The following is a 26,291-nucleotide window of genomic DNA, read 5'->3' on the forward strand; positions in this document are numbered from 1 at the left end:
CTTGGTATTACATAGAACATAGAACACTACAGCACAGTACAGGCCCTCAACTCATGATATCATGCTGATCTTTTAACCCACTCCCTCCCGCATAGCTCTCCATTTTCCTATCATCCTTGTGCCCATCTCAGGGTCTCTTAGATCCACAGCAGATGCCATCTCATTGGCTCTTCACTCAACCCTGGAATATCTAGATGGCAAAGATACATCTGAATGCTCTTTGTTAACTACAGCTCGCATTCGATATTATAATTCCCTCAAAACTATTCAATAAGCTTCAAGACCTTGGCATCGATACCTCCTTGTACAATGGATTTCTCCACTGGCAGACCCCAGTCAGTTTGGATTGGTAACAACATTTCCTCCACAATCTCCATCAGCATGGGTGCACCACAAGGTTGTGTGCTTAGCAACCTGCTCTACTCGCTATACGCTTAAGACTGTATAAAGCTCCTGATGCCATTTTCAAGTTTGCTTATGACACCACTGTTACAGGCCTAATCAAAGGTGGTGACAAATCGGCATATAGGAAGGAGATTGAAAAATCTGGCTGAGTGCTGCCAAAACATCAACCTCCTACTCAATGTCAGCAAGACCAAGGAGCAGATTATTGACTTCAGGAGGAAACTAGCGGTCCATGAGCCAGTCCTCATCAGAGGATTAGAGATGGAGAGGGTCAGCAAATTTAAATTCCTTGGTGTTATCATTTCAGAGGAACTGTCCTGGGCCCAGCACACAAGTGCAATTACAAAGAAAGCACAGCAATGCTTCTACTTCCTTAAGAGTCGGCGAAGATTCAGCATGAAATCTAAAACTCTGACAAACTTCTATAGATGAGTGGTGAAAAGTATATTGACTGGCTGCATCGCAGCCTAGTATGGAAACACTGTTACTCTCGAACAGAAAATCTTACAGAAGGTAGTAGATATCACCCTCCCACCACTGAGCACATCTACACGGAACGTTGTCACAGGAAAGCAGCATCCATCATCATCAGGGACCCCCACCATTTAGGTCACACTCCCTTCTTACTGCTGCCATCAAGATGGTGGTACAGGAGCCTCAGGACTCACACCACCAGGTTCAGGAAGTTATTATCCCTCAATCATCAGGCTCTTGAACTAAAGGGGATAACTTCACTCAAATTCACTTATCCCATCACTGAAATGTTCCCACAACCTATGGACGCACTTTCAAGGCCTCTTCATCTCATGTTCTTGATATTTATTATTTATTTATTATTATTATTTCTTTATTTTTGTATTTGCATTGTTAGTTGCCTTTTGCACACTGTTTGAGCGCCCAAGCTGGTGCGGTCTTTCATTCATTCTATTCTGGTCATTATTCTATATGGATTTATTAAGTATGCCCACAAGAAAATGAATCTCAGGATTGTATATGGTGACATACATGTACTTTGATAACAAATTTACTTTGAACTTTATCTGCCTCTACCACCACACCTGGCAGTGTCTTCTACGCGCCCACCACTCTCTGTATATAAAAAAAAACTTGCTTCACAAATCACCCCTATACTTTCCTCCAATCACCTTAAAATTATGCCCCCTCGTGTTGGCCATTTCCACCCTCAGAAGATGTTGGCTGTCCAAGCCGTCTATGCCTCTTACCATCTTGTACACCTCAATCACCTCTCATCCTCCTTTGCTTCAAAGAGAAAAGTCCTCATTCAATCATCCTCACTCATGGTTTTGAATTTAGAATTTTGCAAACTTATATATTATTTCAGCCTTGGAACAAAATAAAGAGTTTGAGAAAAGTCTAGAACACAAGTCTATACTCTGAGTGTATAACATTTTGCCATAGGAACAAGCAACCTCTAGTTTCCAAATCCCAAAACTAAATGGGTTCAAATGAAATTCGCTCTAATTTTAGAGAAAGTGAGTACCTAGTCCTGACGAAGGGTCTTGGCCCGAAACGTCGACTGTACCTCTACCTAGAGATGCTGCCTGGCCTGCTGCGTTCACCAGCAACTTTGATGAGCGTTGACACAATTACATTACCAATTTTAAACTTAAAAAGACACAAGTTCACATCAAAGCTAAACCAGCTAATGTTGTTGACACAGAGGCAGACATGCCACAATTGGCTGCAACGTTGCTGAATCAATGAAGCTAATCAACGTTCTCAATTGTTATTTAAGAATTCCTGATGGAATTGCAGACTCGTGTGCGGGTCACTCATCGATGGTTGACAATTGGTAAATTCTTGCCACGTATACTGAGATACAGTGAAAAAAAATATTTTTGCTTTCCATCCATACAGTTTATTCTGAACACAAGTACAAGGTAGTACAAAGGGAAAGGCAATAACAGAACACAGAATTGAGTGTAACAGTGGCTAGGTTTTGGTACCATACTCCAAGATCATATTTCTTTTGCAGAAACTGGAAAGAGTGAAGATTAGAAAAAAATGCCACTGTTTTACAACTCTTCGTGTTTCAGAAAGTGCTTAATTAGTTGTAAAACAGTTAATCTCATCTTTAAAGTGCTACATCTCAAATAACTTTGATGACAGTTAAAATAACAATGTAGTTTTTAAACTTACTTTTTGATCACAACATTCCAGATTTTTGAAACCATCGGGTCTGACTAGTGGGTAACCTTAAGGAGGTTAAGTTCTGGCAGTTCCTTATGTTGTGAATGGTGCAGGAAAGGTTGGACAGCAGACAGAGACACAGATTACAGAGGAAGACAAGACAGCAATAACTGAACCAAAGGTCATTCTTTTTTCTCCCCATTTATTTCCATGACATCAGCACATTTGACAAGGTTGGCATTTATTAGAAGCATAGAAACATAGAAAACCTACAGCACAACACAGGCCCTTCGGCCCACAAAGTTATGCCGAACATGTACCTACCTTAGAAATTACTAGGCTTACCCATAGCCCTCTATTTTTCTAAGCTCCATGTACCTATCCAAAGTCTCTTAAAAGACCCTATTGTATCCGCCTCCACCACTGTTGCCAGCAGCCCATTCCACACATTCACTACTCTCTGCATAAAATTCTTACATCTCCTGACATCTCTGTACCTACTCTTCAGCACATTAAACCTGTGTCCTCTTGTGGCAACCATTTCAGCCCTGGGAAAAAGCCTCTGACTATCCACACGATCAATGCCTCTCATCATCTTATACACCACTATCAGGTCACCTCTCATCCTCTGTCGCTCCAAGGAGAAAAGGCCAAGTTCACTCAACCTGTTTTCATAAGGCATGCTCCCCAATCCAGGCAACATCCTTGTAAATCTCTGCACCCTTTCTATGGTTTCCACATCCTTCCTGTAGTGAGGCGACCAGAACTGAGCACGGTACTCCAAGTGGGGTCTGACCAGGGTCCTATATCGCTGCAACATTACCTCTCAGCTCTGAAACTCAATCCCACGATTGATGAAGGCCAATGCACCGTACACCTTCTTAACCACAGAGTCAACCTGTGCAGCTGCTATGAGCGTCCTATGGACTCAGACTCCAAGATCCCTCTGATCCTCCACACTGCCAGGAGTCTTACCATTAATACTATATTCTGCCATCGTATTTGACCTACCAAAATGAACCACTTCACACTTAACTGGGTTGAACTCCAACTGCCACTTCTCAGCCCAGTTTTGCATCCTATCAATGTCCTGCTGTAACCTCGGACAGCCCTCCACAATATTCACAACACCTCCAACTTTTGTGTCATCAGCTAACTTACTAACTCATCCCTCCACTTCCTCATCCAGGTCATTTATAAAAATCACAAAGAGTAAGGGTCCCAGAACAGATCCCTGAGGCACTCCACTAGTCACTGACCTCCATGCAGAATATGACCCGTCTACAACCATTCTTTGCCTTCTGTGGGCAAGCCAGTTCTGGATCCACAAAGCAATGTCCCCTTGGATCCCATGCCTCCTTACTTTCTCAATAAGCCTTGCATGGGGGTACCTTATCAAATGCCTTGCTGAAATCCATATACACTACATCTACTGCTCTACCTTCTATTTTCTATGCTTAAGAGCTCTTGACGAAGAAGTGGAAGCCACCTTCTGGAAGCCTCACAGTCCAAGTGGTGAAGGAGTCAAATGATCTGCTGAGTTCCTCCAGTATTTTTGATGTGTTGCTCTGAACTTCTAGCATCTGCGGGATGTCTTGTGTCTTTTATTTTATGTACTCTTCACTCCAGGTCTCCTGTAAAGTCATCCCCTCCTTTTGTCTTCAAGACACCTTCTAAACTGCACAATATTCTGACCTAGAAAATACTGCACAGAGATTCTGCAGTTGCTGGAGATCCAGTAGGCTAGACCAAATCTATGGAGGGAAACGAGCAGTCAAGCTCTGACCCTTCATATCCTGATGAAAGGTCTCGGCCAGGAACATTGCCAGTTTACTTCCCTCCACAGATCCTACCTGACCTACTGAGCTCTTCCAGTGCTTTTTGTGTGTTGAATAAAAACAATGGTGTGCCAAATGGGCTGTTTCAGTGATGCTTTCAATGAATGATTATCATAAATTAATTACTTTCCATTTCATCTAAAAGACAGAAACAATACACACATTTTATATATTATCAGAAACTTCTGGTAATTGAGCATTAATAATAGCAGTAATAATGCCAAACTTATCATTGTTCTAATTGTGAATAATTGTAGTCGAAACCCCCTTATACTGGGCGTCTCTGGAAAACTGGCTTGTTACCCCCTCGTTAACAGCCACTGGATTCCAAGGCGATAAACCCACCTTTCTCCCGCTTCGTACATCTAGGGTGTATACGACTTTGGTCCCGCCAAATCCATCAGGTTAGGATGTCTCCCACCCAAGCCCCAGTTAGTGTGAATGCTGTGTGATTTACTGCCCCTGGCCAAAAATAACAGATCGTACACTGCATACAATTACAATTTAAGAATGTTAATTTAAGTGAACAGTTATTAAATGAAAGGAAGAAAAAAACAAAAGGGCCCATTATTCTTAAAACTGTCAAAGTGCACTTAAGTTGGAACTCATCTTGACCTTGTCTGTCACTCACACACTGAACTCTCGGTCTGTGCGAAAGCACACCCCACCTTCCAAACGTTGCTCGCAATCAATCTCAAATAAACAGGTCTCCCACAGGAGCATTGGTTCTTCCTTCCTAGAGCCATTCATCTGTACATGACACCTTGTGCAACAGGGACGGCATCCTCAGCCATCTTTTCCCCGTCTTCTTCCAGCTCCCGCCAACAAAGAGCTTCAACCCAGTGTTCTCCAGAACCTTCTCCCAATTCCACTATCCTGATCGACTGACAGCACATTTCCCAAGTTGAATAACAAGACTCTTATCTTAGTTCAAACAAGTTGAAAGCAGAGCAGACTGCTCTTACAGACTGCTAAAATGAAATACCAACAGCATAGCAGTAAAAATCTTAACCAGGGCGTTACACTCACCACCGCCCCCCGCAACCAAAAATAGTCATGTCCTCAAGACTTTCAACCTTATTAACCCATCATCAATACAGCTTTCATAGGAATTTTGTGGTGTCAGGGCCTCCGAATGGTAGTGACACATCTCACCAGAGAGATAGTGTAACACTCTGTTCCCCTGGTGCGTCATATGCTAGCCGATCTGGGGGCTTCCTGACTCTTTGAGACCTTCTTATCCCATCTTCAGCTCCTCCAGCTTCAACCACCCTTTGTGACCCTTCCTGTTTACTACCGGGGAGTGTCTTCCAGCAGTTCAGACCCCCTGCTCCATGACTGAATTTAACTTCCGTCAGTTTAAGCTGGTGCAGCCAAACATCCACACCCTCCACTGGTGCTAACTGGCAAGACCTCTTTCGGAAAGGGGTGTACTCAGTTGCTCTGATAATGTGGCAAGTATTCCTGGAGTAACCAACATCAACCACTTCAGTAGAAACTGCATCTTCACGTCCCAACATCTTCTCAGTTAAACTCTTTTCTATTCCTTAGACATTCCGGCAAATTTGCAGGTTCCTGTCATTCTAGCTACTCCTCCAGCACGTAACACGACAGGTTTAGACTGTGTGCACTACACAGTTCCTCTTTTCTGCTCATCATCCTGCTTAGGAAAAACTTGCACCTTCTCAAAAGCAGTTCTGACCACAGGGTGAATGGACAAGGTGTTCAAAACGCTCTTTCCATTTTTCTCCTTGTATACTCCCATCAGCCTGCTCACAATGGCGGTATTTGTTCCCACAAGAATGGAAGCTCCACCTCTTTCAACCGGATCCGGGCAGACCAACACTAGTGTGTCAATAGTCTCAGTTACTCCAACACCAGCTCCTGGAAATGCTAACTTCAACAACAAGTAACCATCGTAGGAGTACTCATCAGTACTGAGCCCCCGAGACTCAAGGGCACTGAGTAGTGTCAATGGTAAATGCATCAAATACTGGTTGTAAAAGGAGCTATAAAGCAAAGTAGCACGAGAACCTGTGTCAAGTATAGCTCTACAATCCACATGGATACATCAGAGTATGGTTCCACTAAACCTCAGGAATAGTGTTTGGTGCTTCCCTTAATACACTGATAGGAACATATTCTCTCCAAAACGTCAGCCCACTCCTTTATTGCAGGGGTCCCCAACCTTTTTTTGCACTGCAGACCGGTTTAATATTGACAATATTCTTGCAGACCGGCCGAGGGGGGAGGTAAGGTTGCCAACGGACAAGAGTAGCAGTCAAATACGTTGGGTTCACCCTGAGAAAGGCTACAATGACCATGAAGCCTTGCGTGGGCACCAGTGCGCATGCATGTTGTACCTGCCAATTTTTCCTGCAAATGGTTTTTGACGATTCTGTTCGGTGGGGGGGGGGTGGTGTTGATCACGACCGGAATATGTGATAAGTGGCTAATACACTCAGTTTCGTTTCTAAAAGGGTTTATCTAACAAATTTAATATTAAACACACAGCGCATATTTTCCTCGCATGAATATAGTGATAAGTCAATTATCAGGGGAGGACAGGGGAGCTTGAAGTAAGTGTTGAATGAACTTCCAGTAGCAGTGGTAGAGGCAGGTTTGATATTATCATTTAAAGAAAAATTAGATAGGTATATGGACAGGAAAGGAATGGAGGGTTATGGGTTGAGTAGCGTTCAGCACGGACTAGAAGGGCAGAGATGGCCAGTTTCCATGCTGTAATTGTTAAAAGGTTATATAAGTCAACAGCATCATAACATTTAAGTAACATTTGGATATTAAACACACAGCACATATTTTCCCCGTATGAACATATAAAATCATTGCAACACACCAATATTGCTGAATCAGTGGGAGCCCTGGGCTTGTTTCCCTGAAAACAAGACGGTCCTATCGAGGGCTGATGGGAGACAGCAATATTCGAAGGGGGTTCCTTATGTCCAGTTTGTTCCGCAATTTAGTTTTCGTTGCATTCATTGCAGAGATATGTTGGAAATGGAAGCAACGTTTTCAGTGCTTTTGTGGCTATCTCAGGATATTTAGCCTTGACTTTGATCCAGAATGCCGGCAGAGATGTTACATCAAACATACTTTTCAGCCCGCCGTCACTTGCAAGCTCGGGGAGCTGATCTTCCCGCACTGACATGGATGATGCGCCGGTAATAACCTCGCGTGCGTTCAAGCTCAACAGTGGGCGTGACAGGGAATGAGGAAAGGTGCAGCTGACTCATATCGCCAAATCATATCGTTTCCTCGCAGCCCGGTGGTTGGGGACCACTGCTTTATTGGATCCCTCTGTAGTTTTACTTTTTTTCTTCTCTGTTTGATTAACCACTAATTTACTTTCCAAAGATATTCCTGTCCTTCACACTCCTGCTCGTAATGTCCATCTTCTCCGTAGGTGTAACAGAAAATACCAGTCGCTTCTCTGGTGAAGGGACCCATTCAGCAGCAGCCCTCTGCTTAGTATGTCCCATCAGTGACTCAGGCTCCCTATCGGCTTTTTCATGCTTGGTGACTGTACCTGCCAGTATCAACCGAGATACCTCAGATCTCAAATTTGCCAAGAACTCCTGTAACACCCCCGTAAGTAGAACATCAGGGGTCACTTCAGCAACAGAGGCTACTACCGATGGGGGTCTCCCACTCCACCATTGCATGTTCCTCTTCTCCGACTTTGCTGAGTAACTCGGTAGAAGATGGAAGAAGGCACAGCATGTGGGTCATTCGAATATATAGAGCAATTACATCATGTGTTAGCTGCCCTTCACAACTTAAGCAATTTCTCTCAGACAGTTGAATGCCCCCCTTGTGGCACAAACAGTGCAGCAGTTTCTCCAACCTGAAAATACAGGCAGACAACTTCTCTCCTTTCTCCTGGAATGTGTGCCTAAACTTCATCCTAAGACTGGCTGCACTTCCAGCAGTGCCGAAAGCATCTTCCAGAGCTTACAGGTAATTAGCTGACATGGCTAATGGATTTTCTGCCTTGAGGAACCTCACTGTATCAGCCACCAGCCCCTTTAAGCTCTCTACCTGTCTCTGTTTTTTCATATTATCTGAGCACTGCCATTCATACAGTAACTGAGATGTCTGCTCAGCCCAAGTCTCATTCTTCTTCCCCACTGGGTATGGGCCTGACCCAGAGAACACCCGCAGCCTATAATAACTTTGGCTCTCCATAGATATACTTCGGCATTTAACAAGCAGTAATATTATAGCCAAAACAAGCTCAGAATTTAAATCAACAACTGAAGGTCTCATTAGACCTAGCACATCAAATAACTCCTTCTCCTCACTCTGCAGAAACAAGAGCAACTTTTCTTTAAAGTCTCCACCCTCAGCTACGGGAAACTCAACTTTCAACTCTGCGCCCTGGCCTACAGTCCCCTCTTCTCTGAAAGTATGGACGGTCCATGACCCTGCCTCTCTGGGTACTTCAATAGTACCAGGAAGATCCACCCCCGTTATGTCAATGCTAGTCTGAACTAACATTACATCTTTCAAATTGCCACTCCATGATCGTAACTTGTCCTAATGCTTTAACAGTACTTAAATCCTAAGCAACAGTTTGTCTGAGCTACGGATATCCACCCCACTCAAAACACAAGCATTAGCTATAGTTAATCTCTTTCAATCGCACCAACGCTCGATCCCTACGGTGTTCATAACCACATCTTAATCATTTTTCTGGACAATAGTTTAACACAGGCTTAAACACAAACCCACTTGATCAATGTTCAGGGCAATCGCACAACATGCAATGAACTCAATCCCGGACGATACTCCAACAAATGAAACCCCCTTATACTGGGCAGCTCTGGAAAACCCTTGCTAACAGCCACTGCATTCCACAGTGAGAAACAAACAATTATTAAATGAAAGAAAGAAAAACAAAAAGGGCCCATTACTCTTGAATAGTTAAATGTGCACTTGATTTGGAGCTCATCTTGAACTTGTCTGTCACTCACACGCTGGACCCTCGGTCTGCATGAAAGCACACCCCAACTTCCGAACGTCGCTTAAAATCCATCTCGAACAAACCGGTCTCCCACGGTAGTATTGGTTCTTCCTACTTGAAGCCAATCATCTGCACAAAGTACCTTATGCAACAGCCATCTTTTCCTCTTGTCTTCTTCCAGCTCCTGCCAACAAAGACCCAGCGTTCTCCAGAACCTTCTCCCAGTTCCACTATCCTGATTGGCTGACAGCACATTCCTAAGCTGAATAACAAGCCTCTTATCTTAGCTCAAACCCAAACAAGCTGAAAGCAGAACAGAACTGCTAAAATGAAATACCTACAGCACAGCAGTAATAAATGTTAACCAGGGTGTTACATAATCATTATTTGACAGGTATGAGGATTAGAGTAGCATTAATGATATAAAACAGTAGTTGATGGTCATTGTAAACTCAGTGGGTCATGAAGGATATTTCTGTGCTGTTTCTCTCTCTCTGACTTTTTAACCCTATAAGACACGATTTGAGCTTAGTTAAGTAACTTAAGGGTTAAAGAAATGTGCAGCAGAAATGTAAGCCACACAGATACCCGTATTTCTCTAGGAATGATAAGGAACTTGAAGTGATGTTGCAGAGCCAGTTTGACCTTCAGGAAGACTGCAAACAAAGACAAACCTTACCAAACATGCTAAGCCTTTAGAGATAGCGGGTGTGAACAACTGTTCACAAGCCTGGAATTTGCAGGAAGGATTCCAGGCTCACGAGCTAATATTAACTATGATCAGAATGACAGAATCATGGAACTATGCTGCATGGACTAGATAGGCTGAAAAGCTTATTCCCACACACAGCTAGAAACAAGTCCCTTGGCTCATATCGACCATGATGCCTACCTACACTATTCTTATTTGCCTGCGTCTTCTTATCCAAATGCCTTTCAAATGTTGCAATGCATATTTCTTTCTCACAAAATGGCTGTACTTTTTTTTTATTGATTCAGAAATAACGACAGGTCACTTAAGGTCTCCAAGAAACAAAAATAAACTGAGCTACAGTTGTGTTATAAGTGTAGTGTGCCCAACCACCAGGAGTAACAATTGGTTCAAAACTTAGTGTGTGATTGAGATAAAAAGATAACCTACCTTCCTCTGACTGGCCTCAAGTAGCTGCCGGCTCTCAGCTACCTTCAGCTCAAGATCAGTTAGCTGGCTCTGGGCTGCCCCCTCTCTTTCCACTGTTAAACGTTTATAACTTTCACTTTCAATGTGTAGCTGATGCAATTGTGACCTTAGAGCTTCCTTATCTGGGAAATGTTAGGATAACAAATTTATAACAATTGATTGCAATTAAATATATGTAATTAAGAACCCTTCATTTATAAGTGAAATACCACTCAATTTTAGCAAATACAAACAGAAAATACACACAGTGGCCACGTTATTAGGTGGACCTATTTACCTGCTCTTTAAAGCAAATATCTAATCAGCCAATCAGGTAGCAACAACTCAAAGCATAAAAGCAGGCGGAAATGGTCAAGAGGTTCAGTTGTTATCCAGACCAATATCAGAATGGGGAAGAAATGTGATCTAAGTGGGTTCGACCGTGGAATGTTTGTTGGTGCCAGACGGGGTGGCTTGAGTATCTCAGAAACTGCTGATCTCCTGGGATTTTCATGCACAACAGTCTCTAGAGCTTACAGGGAATGGTGTGTAAAATAAAAAAAGCATCCAGTGAGTGGCAGTTCTGTGGGCAAGAACGCCTTGTTAATAAGAGAGGTCAGGGGAGGATGGCCGGACTGGTTCAAACTGACAGGAAGGCAACAGTAACTCAAATAATCACACATTACAACAGTGACGTGCAGAAGAGCATCTCTGAATGGATAATATGTCGAATCTTGAAGTGAATGGGCTACAGTGGCAGAAGACCGCACAAGGTTCCACCCCTCAATCCACGTAATAAAGTGGCCACCAGTTTACATTGACTAGAACAAAACAAGATTTTTGAAGATTTCCCAAAATCTATCCAATTGCAGATTTAGAAAACAGGTCTCTAAGGAGCCGATGTTTGATCAACAATGACCAGTCGTTTCCAGTCCCTATCAAGCAGTTCTGTGACTTAATTCACATGGCTCAAAGGCCTCAGATTTTGCTGTTTTATAATTACTTAGCAGAAAGTGCCCAGGGGAAACTGGGCAAATCAGTATGCAGTATGCAACTGTTTGCAGGCACTTACTCTGTACTCAGAGACATGGCTGTGATGATATTGTTTTTATATCAGTTGTTTGAGTACATTGTAAAATTAAAACCAAACTGCATTGCCAAGCACACACTGACCTTGAAAATTCACATGTGGATTTTATTTTTTACTCATTTAAGTATAATGATCAATGTTTCTCAGAGGCTAAGGTGAAAGTGGATGTTCCTTAGCTAGATCTAAAATACAGTTCAAAGCTTTTTAAATATTAAAATATTGCTGGATCTTTAATAAATTATATATGTTCAAACCTTGCTCAAGTTTCTTGAAATCTTCTTCCAGTTTGATGAAATCTTTATCTTTCTGCAAGACAGAAATATTTTTTTCTTCCAGCTTTTCTGTTAATGTTAACACCTATCAGTGTGAAAAAAGTGAAAATGAATTTATGTTGTATTTATTGGTAAAACATCAGCAGTGCCAGCAAGTGTATCTCCCCCAGACAACAGATGACAACATTTGTAAAGGATCATAATCATAAAAATCCTATCCTACAGAAGGAACCACCCGGCAAGTGGAGTTTAATGTGGAGATGTGTGAGGTCATGCACTTTAGTAAAAAGGAATCAAATGGGGAGAGAGAACAAATGGAGTGAAATTCTACTCAGAGCAATGTTAGTAGCCACCTCCAGTACATAGTTAAGAGATGTACTGTGGAGAGCATTCTAACTGGTTGCATCATCATCTGGTATGGAGAGGCCACTGCACAGGATCAGTAAAGATGGAGAATAAAGACGCATACATAAGGTTCCTTTTCGTTGACTACAGTTCTGCCTTTAATACCATCATTCCAAATAAACTGATTCCTAAGCTCCGGAACCTGGGCCTTAGCACTCAGATCTGCAGCTGGATCTTCAACTTGCTCATAGACGGGACCCAGGCTGTAAAATTAGGGGATAGGCTCTCCTCTACAATCATTCTGAGCACCGGTGCCCCAGAAGGCCGTGTACTCAGCCCCCTGCTGTACTCACTGTACACCCATGATTGTGTAGCCAAGTTTCCATTGAACTCAATACATAAGTTTGCTGATGACACAACAACTGTAGGCCTTATCTCGGGTAATGATGAGTTTGAGGACAGAGAGGAAATTAAGAACCTGGTGGCATGGTGCGAAGACAATAACCTATCCCTCAACGTCAGCAAGACAAAGGAATTGGTTGTTGACTTCAGGAGCAGCAGACCGCACGACCCAATTTACATCGGAGGTGCGCAAGTGGAACAGGTCAAAAGCTTTAAGTTCCTCGGGGTCAATATCATAAATGACCTGACTTGGTCCAACCAGGCAGAGTCCATTGCAAAGAAGGCCCACTAGCGCCTTTACTTCCTGAGAAAACTAAAGAAATTTGGCCTGTCCCCTAAAACTCTCACTAATTTTTATAGATGCACCGTAGAAAGCATTCTTCTAGGGTGCATCACAACCTGGTATGGAAGATGTCCTGTCCAAGACTGGAAGAAGCTGCAGAAGATTGTGAACACGGCGAAGCACATCACACGAATCAATCTTCCGTCCTTGGACTCACTTTACACCGCACACTGTCGGAGCAGTGCTGCCAGGATAATCAAGGACAAGACCCACCCAGCCAACACACTTTTCGTCCCTCTTCCCTCCGGGAGAAGACTCAGGAGCTTGAAGACTCATACGGCCAGATTTGGGAACAGCTTCTTTCCAACTGTGATAAGACTGGTTAACGGATCCTGACCCGGATCTGGGCCATACCCTCCAAATATCTGGACCTGCCTCTCGGTTTTTTTTGCACTACCTTACTTTCCATTTTTCTATTTTCTATTTATGATTTATAATTTAAATTTTTAATATTTACTATTGATTTGTACTCCAGGGAGCGGGAAGCGCAGGATCAAATATCACTGTGATGATTGTACGTTCTAGTATCAATTGTTTGGCGACAATAAAGTATCAAGTATAAAAGCTGTAGAGGGTCACAAACTCAGCCAGCTGTATTATGGGGACTAGACTTCCTAGTACTGAGACATTCTTCAAAAGATGAAGCCTCAAAAAGGTTGCATAATTTTTTTAAAAAACCCATCACTCAGTATATGTTCCTGAAGACACATACTTAAACATTTTAGAAACAGCTTCATCCCCTCCACCACCAGATTTCTGAATGGTGGACAATAAACCAATCTATGAACACTACCTGACTATTTTTGATCTCTTTTTCACTACTTAATTTATATATTGTAAACAAGTTTCTTATTGTAATTTATAGTTTTTTTTTTATGTATTGCAATGTACTGCTGCTACAGAACAACAAATTTCATGACATATGTCAGTGATATTACACCTGAGTTTGATGGCAAATGGCACGTTGGTCTTTATTGAGAATGGTTTAGAGTGTTTAAGAACAGAGAGGTTTTTTTTTAACAAATGTACAGACATCATACCTGGATCATTCTGCACAATTTTGGTCCCCTATCTAAAAAAGGATATACCATTGGAGACAGTCCCAGTAAGATTCATCAGGCTTAATATTGACAGTACTGTGCCATCAAGAGATGCTAGACCTCTAGACTTCGAAGAATGAGAAATGACCTCATTCAAACATATAAGATCCTAAGTGGACTTGAATGGGTACAAGTGTTGTTTCCGCTTGTGAGAGTCACAAACAAGGGGGAAAAGCTGCAAAGTAAAAGGCTGGTCATTTAAAACTGAAGTACTGGGAAATTTCTTCTCTCAGAATATGGTGAATCTCTGAATTAGGATTAGTATTACTGCCATTTGTTGGGAAATTTGTTGTTTTGAGCCAGCAGTATATTGCAATACATAATAATTTTAAAAAACTATAGATGACAGTGAGAAACAAAAAGAGAGCAAACAAAATAGTGAGGCCATTTACAAGGTTTGTTGCCCATTCAGTAATCTGATGATGGAGGGAAGAAGCAGTTTCTGAAATATTGACTGTGTGTCTTCAGGCTCCCGTATCTCCTCTTTGATGGATGCAATGAGAAGAGGGCATGTCCTGGGTGATGGGGTCCTTAATGATGGATGCTGTCTTGTTGAGGCGTCACCTTTTGAAGGTGCCCTTGGTGCAGGGGAGGCTAATGCCCATGATGCAGCTGGCTGAGTTTGCAACTTACTGCAGTTTTTTCTGATCCTGTGCAGTGGCCCCTCCATACCAGATAATGATGCAAAGAATTAGAATGCTGTCCACGGTACATCTGCTGAAATGTGAAAGAGTGTTTGGTGTCCTGCCAAGTCTCCTCAAACTATATAGCTGTCATGCTTTCTTTGTAATCAGATCATCAGATATATTTAAGTTGGTGGTTGATATGTTTTTGGAAGATTGAGGAATTGACAATAAAAGAGAATTGTGGGCAGCTCTTAAAACTACATAGGAGTTGAGAACAGCACAGATCAATGATCACACTGAATGGTGAGGAAGGCTTGAAAGGTCGAATGGCCTACTCTTGTGTTCTTCTACCAAGCTAACGCTAAGGGGCATGGTTAGCAATAAAAATCGCTGTCTTCCATTGAGAACCACAAGGTGGCAGTGTCATCACAATCAGCTTTATCATACAATCTACGGCCAACATTACAATTAAAATCAAATGCGAAAGGAAAGTATTTTACTAACTTCTGATTATTCTTTGTGTTATAAAGACTACCTTTGCACTATACTGACAACCTAGCCTATTGTCTTCTATATTTCTTGGTAAATATCACTCTTGCAAAGTCTATTTGATTCCAATCTTTACTTTTTTTTCCCACAAAGAAAATTAATATGCTTACATCAAAGCTGCCAATCCTTGAAATTTGAAATTAATTACAGCTTAGTTCATGTACATAGATTTTCTTTTTTGAGTTCTAATGGAAAATGAAACAGGATGTAATTCTACAATTAAAATACAGAATATGCTTTCTTTCAAGGCGACCTAAAATCCTTCCCATGGCAGATGGAAAAGGAATCAAGGGAAACCCAGGCCAACTGGACACATTTGTGCCAATAAATGATCAAAAAATATTGGAGAAATATTTCATTTTAGTAGGGCATCCATAAATTTTTAAAATTCAATTTAATCAGTAAAGTTGTGTCAAATTTTAAAATTAGAATGATCAAACTTAATAAAATACAAGTTAACTCTTCGTACTTTACAAACCCTCCTGACAGCATATTTATATTATAAATTAATAAATAACCCTTAACTTGATTACTTTACTTCACAAGGTATAGAAAAACAGATCTCTTTTAGTATCAAACAAACCACGTTATTTTTTAGGTTTATCCAAAGAATTCCATACAACCTCCATTACCTATTAACACATACAAAATGCTGGAGGAACTCAGCAAGTCGGGCAGCATCTAAGGAAAGGAACAAAGAATCAACATTTCAGGCCAAGACCTTTCATCAGGACTCAGTCTTGGCCTGAAATGCTGAATCTTTATTCCTTTCTTTAGATTTTGCTTGCTGAGTTCCTTCAGCATTTTCTGTGTGTTACTCTGGACTTGCAGCATCTGCAGGTCGAGCACCTCCACACCCCATCTGCCAAAAGCATAAATTCCTGGTGGCCAGACATTTTAATTCCGATTCCCATTCTGACATGGTCCATGGCCTCCTCTTGTAGCAAGATGAAACCACTCTCAGGTTAAAGGAGCAACACCTTGTATTCTTTTTGGGGTAGGCTCCAACTGTGATGGCTTGAATATTGATTCCTCCTAGAAAAAAAATTCCCTCGCCCGCCCCTGTTCTTCTATTTCTCACTCTGGACTTCTTACCTCTTCTCATCTACCTATCATCTCCCCCTAGTGTCCCTTTCCTATAGTCCACTCTCTTCTCCTATCAGATTCCTTTCTCTCCAAGCTCTATACCTTTCCCACCCACCTGGCTTCATCTAATAACTTCTTACAATCCTCCTTCCCCTCTCCCAACATTTTCATTCTGTCATCTTCCTCCTTCTTTTCCAGCCCTGAAGAAGGGTCTCGGCACGAAACATCCAATGTTTATTCATTTCCATGGATGCTGACTGACTTGCTGTGTTCCTCCAGCATTTTGTGTGTGTTGCTTTGGATTTCCATCATCTGCAGAATTTCTCATATTTATGATCTGCAGAATTCCTTGCATTTAAAATAATAAGGCTGTATTTTTAAGGACCAAAACTGTAGTTCCATATACTATGCAATTTCAGCTCAATTAGAGAATTTATTAGAACAAACCTCACGACGCAGTTCCTCCTGTTGTGTTCTGGCCTCTTCTAACACTTTAGCAAGTTCAATTCTCGTAGTTTCACTGATTCTTAATTTGTCCTGCATTAAAGCAGTGAAATTAAAGCAGTACAATTATATCATTAAAATTTCACAAGAATTACAATACAATTATGTTTGCACCATCTCTAAAACTGTATATTCACATAAGCCAAACATTATTAAATATTTCTGTGATTTTAAACAATTAAGTAAATTACTTTATGACTTAAGCTGGCTGAGATTGTGGAGATAAGGTAATGAGGGTATTCCGTGCCATGCTTTGAGGAAGTGGTGCTTAAATATTTAATATAAATGGGTAAAGAGTATGCCCACTATAATATTGTAGGCATAAACACTTCCAACCGATGTCAAATGTGAAGCCAGCTGAAAAAATAAAATATTTAGCTGAAATGTACAGATAACAGGCAGACAGATGAAAGAAAAATGGAGGGCTATGTGGGAGGGAAGGCACAGAATGACCTTGCTCATTCTATGGTATAGATAAGGTAAATGTAAACAGGCTTTTTCCACTGAAGTTGGGTGGAACTACAACCAGACGTCATGGGTTTCTAGGATCAGTACAACGTCATGGACTGAGAGGCCTGTACTGTGCTGCACTCTTCTCTGTTCTAAAAAGGTAATTTCAGTTTTACTTTTTACTTTGTTTATCCCTTTCATCTTCATTCCATGTACACATTTCCAAATAACTTTTAATTTGATTAGTTTTAGTAAAACAAAAAAAAACAGCCATTCAGCCCATCAGGCCCATGCTGGCTCCCACTAAGAACAAATCCTGTCAATCACGTTCCTCCCTCTTTACCTTCCTAAAGTTCTGCAACTTGTTCTCTCTTGCTTGCCTATTGGCTCAACTTTGACTCTACTGCCACTTACCGACACAAAAGGGTGATGTACTGTAGTGACAAAAGACTTTGGGCTGTGGAAGGAAACCAGAGCACATACACTCCCAGGGGGAAAAGCAAACACCATACAGACTGGCCCTGCAGTGAGGATTGAACCCGAGCCCCCTGGTGTTGTGAGGCAGTAACATGAACTGCTATGGTACTGCACAATCCATCATTTCAATATGTAAATTGTTTCTCCTGTTCATTAAGACTGTACGCCTGAGGGGATTCTCCATGTTTGGTTGAAGAATCTCACCGTTTCTTCCCATGCTCACAGACTCCTCCGATTCCCTGTAGAGGAGTCTGCACTGCAATAGATATCAGTTGACGAGGGACTATGGTAACAGCATGCAAGAAAGGCCCTCCGAGGACAAAATTCAAGCCAAGATTTTTAAATTAATTCTATAAAAAGAAGATACATTGAGTACAGAAGATGGGATGTTATGTTGAAGTTGTATAAGACGTTGATGAGGCCTAATTTGGAGTATTGTGTGCAGTTTTGGTCACCTACCGAAAGGAAAATGTAAACAAGATTGAAAGAGCACAGAGAAAATATACAAGGGTGTCACCAGCTGTAGAAGCTGAGTTATAAGGAAAGATTGAATAGGTTAGGACTTCATTCCTTAGAACGTAGAAGACCGAGAAGAAATTTGACAGAGGTATTCAAAATTATGAGTAGTATAGTTAAGGTAAATGCAAACAGGCTTTTTCCACTGAAGTTGGGTGGAACTACAACCAGAGGTCATGGGTTAAGGATGAAAGGTGAAAAGTTTAAGGGGAACATGAGGGGAAACTTCTTCACTCAGAGGATGGTGAGAGTGTGGAACAAGCTGCCAGAACAAGTGGTGCAAGCAAGCTCAACTTCAACCCTTAAGGGAAGCAACACTCACAAACACGCTGGAGGAGCTCAGCAGGTCGGGCAGCATCAATGGAAACAATGAGTCGACGTTTCGGGCCGGAACCCTTCGTCAGGACTGTAGACGGATGAGGCAGAGGCCCTATAAAGAAGGTGGGGGGAGGGTAGGAAGGAGAAGGCTGGTAGGTTCCAGGTGAAAAACCAGTAAGGGGAAAGACAAAGGGGTGGGGAGGGGAAGCAGGGAGGTGACAGGCAGAAAAGGTGAAGAAGGAATAGGGGAAAACACAATGGGTAGTAGAAGGAGGCGGAACCATGAGGGAGGTGATAGGCAGCTGGGGGAGGGGGCAGAGTGAAATAGGGATATAGGAAGGGAGGGGGAGGCAATTACCGGAAGTTGGAGAATTCTATGTTCATACCAAGGGGCTGGAGACTACCTAGGCAGTATATGAGGTGTTGCTCCTCCAACCTGAGTTTAGCCTCATCAAGGCAGTGGAGGAGGCCATGTATGGACATATCTGAATGGGAATGGGAAGCAGAGTTGAAGTGGGTGGCTACCGGGAGATCCTGTCTGTTGTGGCGGACGGAGCGGAGGTGCTCGACGAAGCGGTTCCCCAATCTGCGTCGGGTTTCACCAATGTACGGGACGCTGCACTGGGAGCACCGAATGCAATAGATGACCCCAACAGACTCACAAGTGAAGTGTTGCCTCACCTGGAAGGACAGTTTGTAAGAGAAGTTTGGATAGGTACATGGATGGTAGGGGCATGGAGGGGTACGGTCCTGGATGCAGGTCGATTGGAGTATGCAATTTAAATGGTTTGGAATGGACTAGATGGGCCAAAGGGCCTGTTTCTACTCTGTACTTTTTAATGAATCCATTAGGTGTACAAGGAACGCACAGATGTATTTCCCCAATGATAGTTCCCTCCTTGAGGTTTATTTGTTCTTTGTTTTACAAAATAACATAGTTCTAACTATTTTAATGAAAACCATAAAACTTTCATTAATAGGAACTGTTTTTTGTAGATTTTTCTCCACCATCTAATCTATGCATTAGTGAGGATTATTTATTTTCAGTTGGGTGGATACAGTAATACGACACTTTATTGAAGCAAAACTTTTTATACAACTCCCTCCTCACAGGTTCAGAGAAGCCTGTTGTGCGAGCTTCCCTCTATCCCATATTTGGAACGATACATGGCAGTGTCAAGGAGGTGATGCTGACACACTAAAAGCACTTCATGTTCTGGAAGAACAGTGTATGGAAAAGACACAAATGGTGACAGAGTCAGAAAAAAGGCACGAAGATCATGACTAATGCAATCTGTGATATTTCGTCATGTACAAAAAACCTCCGAATACATTCACACATGCATACAAAACTCTTTCAATGAGACTTTCTGTATAATCCATCAAGTCAAAATTAGGAGAAGGAAAAGGAGGGATTGGGAAATCTACTACAGCAGAAAAGAGAAGACGCAAAGTTGATAACAGATAGAGTGGAACTCTCAGGCTCTTGAACCACTGGGGATAACTTTATTTGCCCCATTATTGATCTGTTCCCATAACCTATGGACACACTTACAAGTACTCTTCACCTCATCTTCTCAATGCTTATTGCTTATTTACAATTTTCTTTCTTTTGGGTTTTCACAGTTCGACGTCCTTTGCACATTGGTTGTTTGCTTGCTCTGTTGGGTACGATCTTTCATTGATTCTATTATGGTTCTTGGACTTACTGAGTATGCCCACAAAATAACGATACTCAGGGTTGTATATGGTGGCATAAATGTAGCTTGGTAATAAATTTACTCTGAACTTTGAACCCTGTTACAACTTTTGTTGCGGGGTCACATGGTAATGCAGCAGTATAATGCTATTATACCACCAGTGATAACCGACTGCGGTTCATTCCTGTAAGGAGTTTGTATGCTCTCCCTGTTACTACATTGATTTCCTCCATGTGCTCTGGTTTCCTCCCATGTTCCAAAGACGTATGGGTTAGGGCAAGTTGTGGGCATGATAAATTGTTGCCAGAAATGTGGCGAAACTTGCAGGCTGCCCAGCATAATACACAGCAATGTGTATTACCAGCACAATCCTCGCTCATTTGATTTGAGGCAAACGATGCATTTCACTGTATGTTTTGATGTACATATAACAGATAAAGCTAATATTTCTTTAAAATGTCTTTATACCATAGCAAGATGATAGTAAATATTGAATAGCAGGTTCTCAGTGATTGTAGAGTAAGACATGAAAGAAAATATTCTCTTTAAGAAATAACTGACCACTCTTAAAATATAATTTTATAATCAGGTACAGACCTGTAACGTTTCAAGTTCACATTCAACTCTCTTCAAAGCATTTTCAGTTTCATTAAGTCTGTCATTTATTTCTTCATTTTCCTGTTGGAGCTGGCACTATGCACAAATAAAGACAAACAAATGGCACTTCTGGTTAGATTTCTGCAAATGGTTTATTAAACTAGCACCAGAGTAATAGGTCATCGATCTAGAGACCATCAGTTTGAATCCCAGCTTAGTAAATTTAACTTCAAGTAGTTAATCATTTTGTTAATGATAACTATGAAACTATCAAATTATCTGAGTATTTACTAACATTTCACAACGGTAGTAAAATACTTACTATCTTGTGTTGAGAGGCAGTTTTGTCAAATTCACGGGCTGTTTCAAGGGCAGCTATTTGGGCATCTGCTCTACTGGTCTTCTCAGTGTGCTGATGTCTTAAAGCAGTGATCTGTTGTTGTAATTTGTCATTCTCGGATTCATACTCTTCTTGCTACAAGAAATAAATTAACCCAACAAAACTAAGAGGAAACTCACTAAGAATAAATCTTCAAATTTGAAAGTCTTTAAAAACACGAGTGGGGTTTTCAAAGATTCGTAAACATAACATGCTGTATTTTGATCATTTTGCTCACCAGCTTTTTAAATTGAGTTTCTTTCTCATTTACATCACTTTCTTTTTGTGCTAACTTTTCGTTGGTAGACTGCAACCTTTGCTCCAGTTCATTGACCTGTAAAGTAATAGCATTGTTAGAAATGGCAGTAAAAGGCATCCGTTAGTTTTGCGAGACCATGGATCTGCGCCTGGAAAGTCTTCACTCTCCAGGGCACAGGCCTGGGCAAGGTTGAATGGAAGACCAGCAGTTGCCCATGCTGCAAGTCTCCCCTCTCCACAACACCAATGCTATCCAAGAGAAGGGCATTAGGACCCATACAGCTTGGCACCAGTGTCGTTGCAGAGCGATGTGTGATTAAGTGCCTCGCTCAAGGACACAACACTTTCCCTCAGCTGGGGCTTGAACTCACGACCTTCGGGTCACTAGTCCAATGCCTTAACCACTTAGCCACGTGCCCACACAGAAATGGCAGTATTATGGCAGAAATTATAATTGACACGAAGAGGAGAGTGTAAGATCCAAAGGTCACTTCCTCCAGCCAGAAGATGGTGAATCTGTAGAATTCGTCACTGCAGAGGGAAGTAGAGGCCAAGTTACTGGGTGCACTTCAGGCAGATATTGATAGGTTCTAGATTGGTAAACAGGCTAAGAGTTACAGGAAGGCTGGAGAATGGGTTTGAAAAAATATCAGCCATGACTGAATGGTGAAGCAGACTCAATGGCCTATTGCAGCTCCTAAATCTTAAGGTTTTATGTGCGCCAGACTGAAGTGATGTCTTGAAAGCAGAAAGCCTTCTTGTGTTACAGAAGACAATGTCTGCTTACATTTAGTTTCTGTAATTTATCATTTCCAACATTGTGAAAGCGTCAAGTTATTTAGTTCAGCTGTATTCCGTTCATCAGATGCTGCTAAGATATACAACAGAATTTCAGACTATGTTGAAAATCAAAGCCAATTTACAAGTAATTAATCTTGTAACAGAATAGTTAGCAGAAATTACCTGAGTTGTGCTTTTTTCTTTGAAGTTTTGCATATCGGCCTCCTTTTCCTTCATCACAGCCTGTATTTCAGCTAATTCATTCTTTAATTTAGCTATCTAAAATAAATTGGGGAAATCATTAAATATAAAGAGAGCATAAACAATTCTTTTGTATTAAGAAATCAGTGGAGAAAATTAGATTTTACAGTGCAGTGGATACCTGTCTTTCAAACGTTCCCACAACCTCAGCATGATTAGTCTTAGCTTCCAACAAATGATGTCGACTTTCCTCCAGTACCTGCTCCAGGTAGGATTTCTACAGAGTGTAAAGATTAACAAAGTAATGGAATCACAATTTCAAATCCAATCTTATAGACATCTACTGTGTGAAATAAAGAACCAAACCAAAACATTCAAAAGCTGAATAAGGAAGATTATAGATATACGCATAGCATGACAACTCATTGAAAGCAGGTCAAACAAGCAACAGGAAGCCTCGAATCATTTAAATAGTGCTATTATGAGAATAATACCTCTTTAAGCAGCTCTTGTACATGCTCATCATCAGAGTAATTTCCCTCTATCCTTTTTTCCAGAGAATGTACTTTTGTCTGTAGATGCTCAATAGTTTTCTCCTTCTCCCCGGCCTCTACAGATGCCTATTTCCAGAGAACAACACAGGTACAATATGGTTAACTAAGGATGAGTTAACATTACTGAAATACATAAAATGATAATTACAAGCAACACACATCAAAGTTGCTGGTGAACGCAGCAGGCCAGGCAGCATCTCTAGGAAGAGGTACAGTCGACATTTCGGGCTGAGACCCTTCATCAGTGACCTTTTGTACCTCTTCCTAGAGATGCTGCCTGGCCTGCTGCATTCACCAGCAACTTTGATGTGTGTTGCTTGAATTTCCAGCATCTGCAGATTTCCTCGTGTTTACGAATGATAATTACATAGTGTTTTTTAACTCATTCAAGGGATGTGTGCTTCCCAAGCTGGGTCAGAATTTAATTGCCCTTGGGAAGGGCTGTCTTCTTAAACCACTGCAGTTAGGGAGAGAAACTCAATGACAGTAGAGATATGATGTTATATCTCCAAGTCAGAAGGCTTGGAGAACAACTTCCAGGAGATGGTGTTAACTTGTCTCAAATATGTTATAAATGGGGAATTTATAACAGGACTTTGAGGAAATTTTAGTTGTAAGCAAAGTACGACAAATAACTGAACAGCCAGTTCAGCAAAAGAAAGACGTGCTTCATTTAAATACTGAAGATCACTTGGCCTCCAATCCAACTGGATTTCAGTAATACAGTGAACAAGGAGTACAATTTCCCTCTGCTATCATATATCCCACCAAACTGCTTGATTTCACTCTGCTTGAGTGTGTAAAAAAAAAATCCCTCATAGAGAAAACTGGCACAAGTCACCTGCAAATCTGTGGGGCAGGAGACAGAACTAACAAAATATTTTCAAGTTAATTGTTATTTTGTTTCTCCCGGAAAGAATAAACAAAAAGAGCATTTGATCTGGCAAGGAGCTTTTTAAAATCACAACATCAACTATACAGATGTCAGGCAAATCCTGTATCAACACACTGTGCCTCACAAAACTTCAGAGTCAACAGCCAAATATGTAAATATATCAGAAGGCTCTCATCAACTCACTGTCATTATGCTAGCTGCCAAAAGCTAGACTTAAACCTGCAGTTTTCAGAGAAAAGGAGGTTTAAAACTCCCAATGTATGTTTCAATGCTTCTACACAGTCTTTACAGGTGGCGGGGTGGAGCTATGTCTCTACCAAAAGAGATGTAAGTTACTCCATCACTTCGCTAGCCTGCAGCTCACCCTTGGGCAGGGTGCAGTACCTGATCAGACACACATGAAACCATGGGAGCAGGTAGTGGATGGTCGTATGAGCAGCTGGTGCATATCACAAGTCCTGGTTATGCAACCACTGACATCAGGCAGACAATCTCTGAAGAGTATTGATAATGCAGGTGGATGCTTCCCTGGTATCATGGATTCTTGATTACCTGACTGGCAGACCACAGTACGTGTGCTTGCAACACTGTGTGCCCGACAGAGTGATCAGCAGCACTGGGGCTCCACAGGGGACTGTATTGTCTCCCCTTCTCTTCACCATTTACACCTCGGACTTCAACTACTGCACAGAGTCTTGTCATCTTCAGAAGTTTTCTGATGACTCTGCCATAGTTGGATGCATCAGCAAGGGAGATGAGGCTGAGTACAGGGCTACGGTAGGAAACTTTGTCACATGGTGTGAGCAGAATTATCTGCAGCTTAATGTGAAAAAGACTAAGGAGCTGGTGGTAGACCTGAGGAGAGCTAAGGTACCGGCGACCCCTGTTTCCATCCAGGGGGTCAGTGTGGACATGGTGGAGGATTACAAATACCTGGGGATACGAATTGACAATAAATTGGACTGGTCAAAGAACACTGAGAAGGATCTACAACAAGGGTCAGAGTCATCTCTATTTCCTGAGGAGACTGAGGTCCTTTAACATTGCCGGACGATGCTGAGGATGTTCTACGAGTCTGTGGTGGCCAGTGCTATCATGTTTGCTGTTGTGTGCTGGGGCAGCAGGCTGAGGGTGGCAGACACCAACAGAATCAACAAACTCATTCGTAAGGCCAGTGATGTTGTGGGGATGGAACTGGACTCTCTCACGGTGGTGTCTGAAAAGAGGATGATGTCCAAGTTGCATGCCATCTTGGTCAATGTCTCCCATCCACTACATAATGTACTGGTTGGGCACAGGAGTACATTCAGCCAGAGACTCATTCCACCGGGATGCAGTACTGAGCATCATAGGAAGTCATTTCTGCCTGTGGCCATCAAACTTTACAACTCCTCCCTTGGAGGGTCAGACACCCTGAGCCAATAGGCTGGTCCTGGATTTATTTCATAATTTACTGGCATAATTTACATATTACTATTTAACTAATTATGGTTCTATTACTATTTATTACTTATGGAGCAACTGTAACAAAAACCAATTTCCCCCGGGATTAATAAAGTATGACTATGACTATGTCCCTGTCTTGTAAAGTCACTGCCCAGAGGAAGGCAATGGCAAACTACTTCTGTAGAAAAAAAACTTGCCAAGAACAATTATGGTCATGGAGACCATGTCTGCCCACGTCATATGACACAGCGCATAATGATGATGATGTTGATAATACTGTCTTTAGCACTCACTACATTGCACCCACTATTAAGCTCAGCTCGGAGAAACGAAATAACTTATTCCAAAAGGCACCCTGCTCCCAAATCTATTTGTAAAAATCAGAAATATTTCAAAATGCAAAAAACTAATGGAAATCTGAAATAAAAACAGAATATGATGGAAATATTCAAGGGTCAGGCAGCATCTGCAGAGAGAAAATGAAATTTTTTGTTTTATACTGATCACCTGAAACACTTCAATTGCCTGATTACTACTCTAACTAAACAAAAGGAATTAAAGGAAATGACTACAGAACGTTCTTTGGTGGGCTCACCATGTAAGTATGCAAGTCTCAGCAACCTCTCTGAATATAATTAACTGATCCAGAGAATCAGCAGCAGCGAAAGGCAGGCAAAGCACCACCAAACATAGTGCGTTTTTTTTTGTTAAAAACAGTAGCTAGGGCACAGGTGCGGGAAGTGTCGGAGGCATTGACAGCAGCAGAAAGCAGGCGGATCACCATCCAAACACAGTGAGTTCTTTCTCCTTGCCTAGGGGTTTTTCTTATTTTTTTAAACTATAAAAGAGAGACAGGGTCTAGTGGA

General features: G+C 41.7%; 1 protein-coding gene across 6 annotated transcripts in view; it reads right to left on the minus strand.

Annotated features, from left to right (window-relative positions):
* Nucleotides 1-26,291, minus strand: part of golga1 (golgin A1) — a 94,296-nt gene that overhangs the window by 22,415 nt on the left and 45,590 nt on the right. For 5 of the 6 annotated variants that reach the window (XM_072239896.1, XM_072239892.1, XM_072239893.1 and 2 more), the window contains 9 exons: nucleotides 23,025-23,150; nucleotides 22,712-22,807; nucleotides 22,513-22,608; nucleotides 21,530-21,625; nucleotides 21,235-21,387; nucleotides 20,913-21,008; nucleotides 16,798-16,887; nucleotides 11,882-11,984; nucleotides 10,520-10,680 (listed from right to left, as the gene is read on the minus strand). In XM_072239896.1, the coding sequence (XP_072095997.1) occupies nucleotides 10,520-10,680; nucleotides 11,882-11,984; nucleotides 16,798-16,887; nucleotides 20,913-21,008; nucleotides 21,235-21,387; nucleotides 21,530-21,625; nucleotides 22,513-22,608; nucleotides 22,712-22,807; nucleotides 23,025-23,150 (1,017 nt within the window). The remainder of the gene's footprint in view (nucleotides 1-10,519; nucleotides 10,681-11,881; nucleotides 11,985-16,797; nucleotides 16,888-20,912; nucleotides 21,009-21,234; nucleotides 21,388-21,529; nucleotides 21,626-22,512; nucleotides 22,609-22,711; nucleotides 22,808-23,024; nucleotides 23,151-26,291) is intronic. The other variant, XM_072239894.1, reaches the window with a different exon arrangement.

Source organism: Mobula birostris, chromosome 22 (genome assembly GCF_030028105.1).
Source record: "Mobula birostris isolate sMobBir1 chromosome 22, sMobBir1.hap1, whole genome shotgun sequence".
NCBI lineage: Eukaryota > Metazoa > Chordata > Chondrichthyes > Myliobatiformes > Myliobatidae > Mobula > Mobula birostris.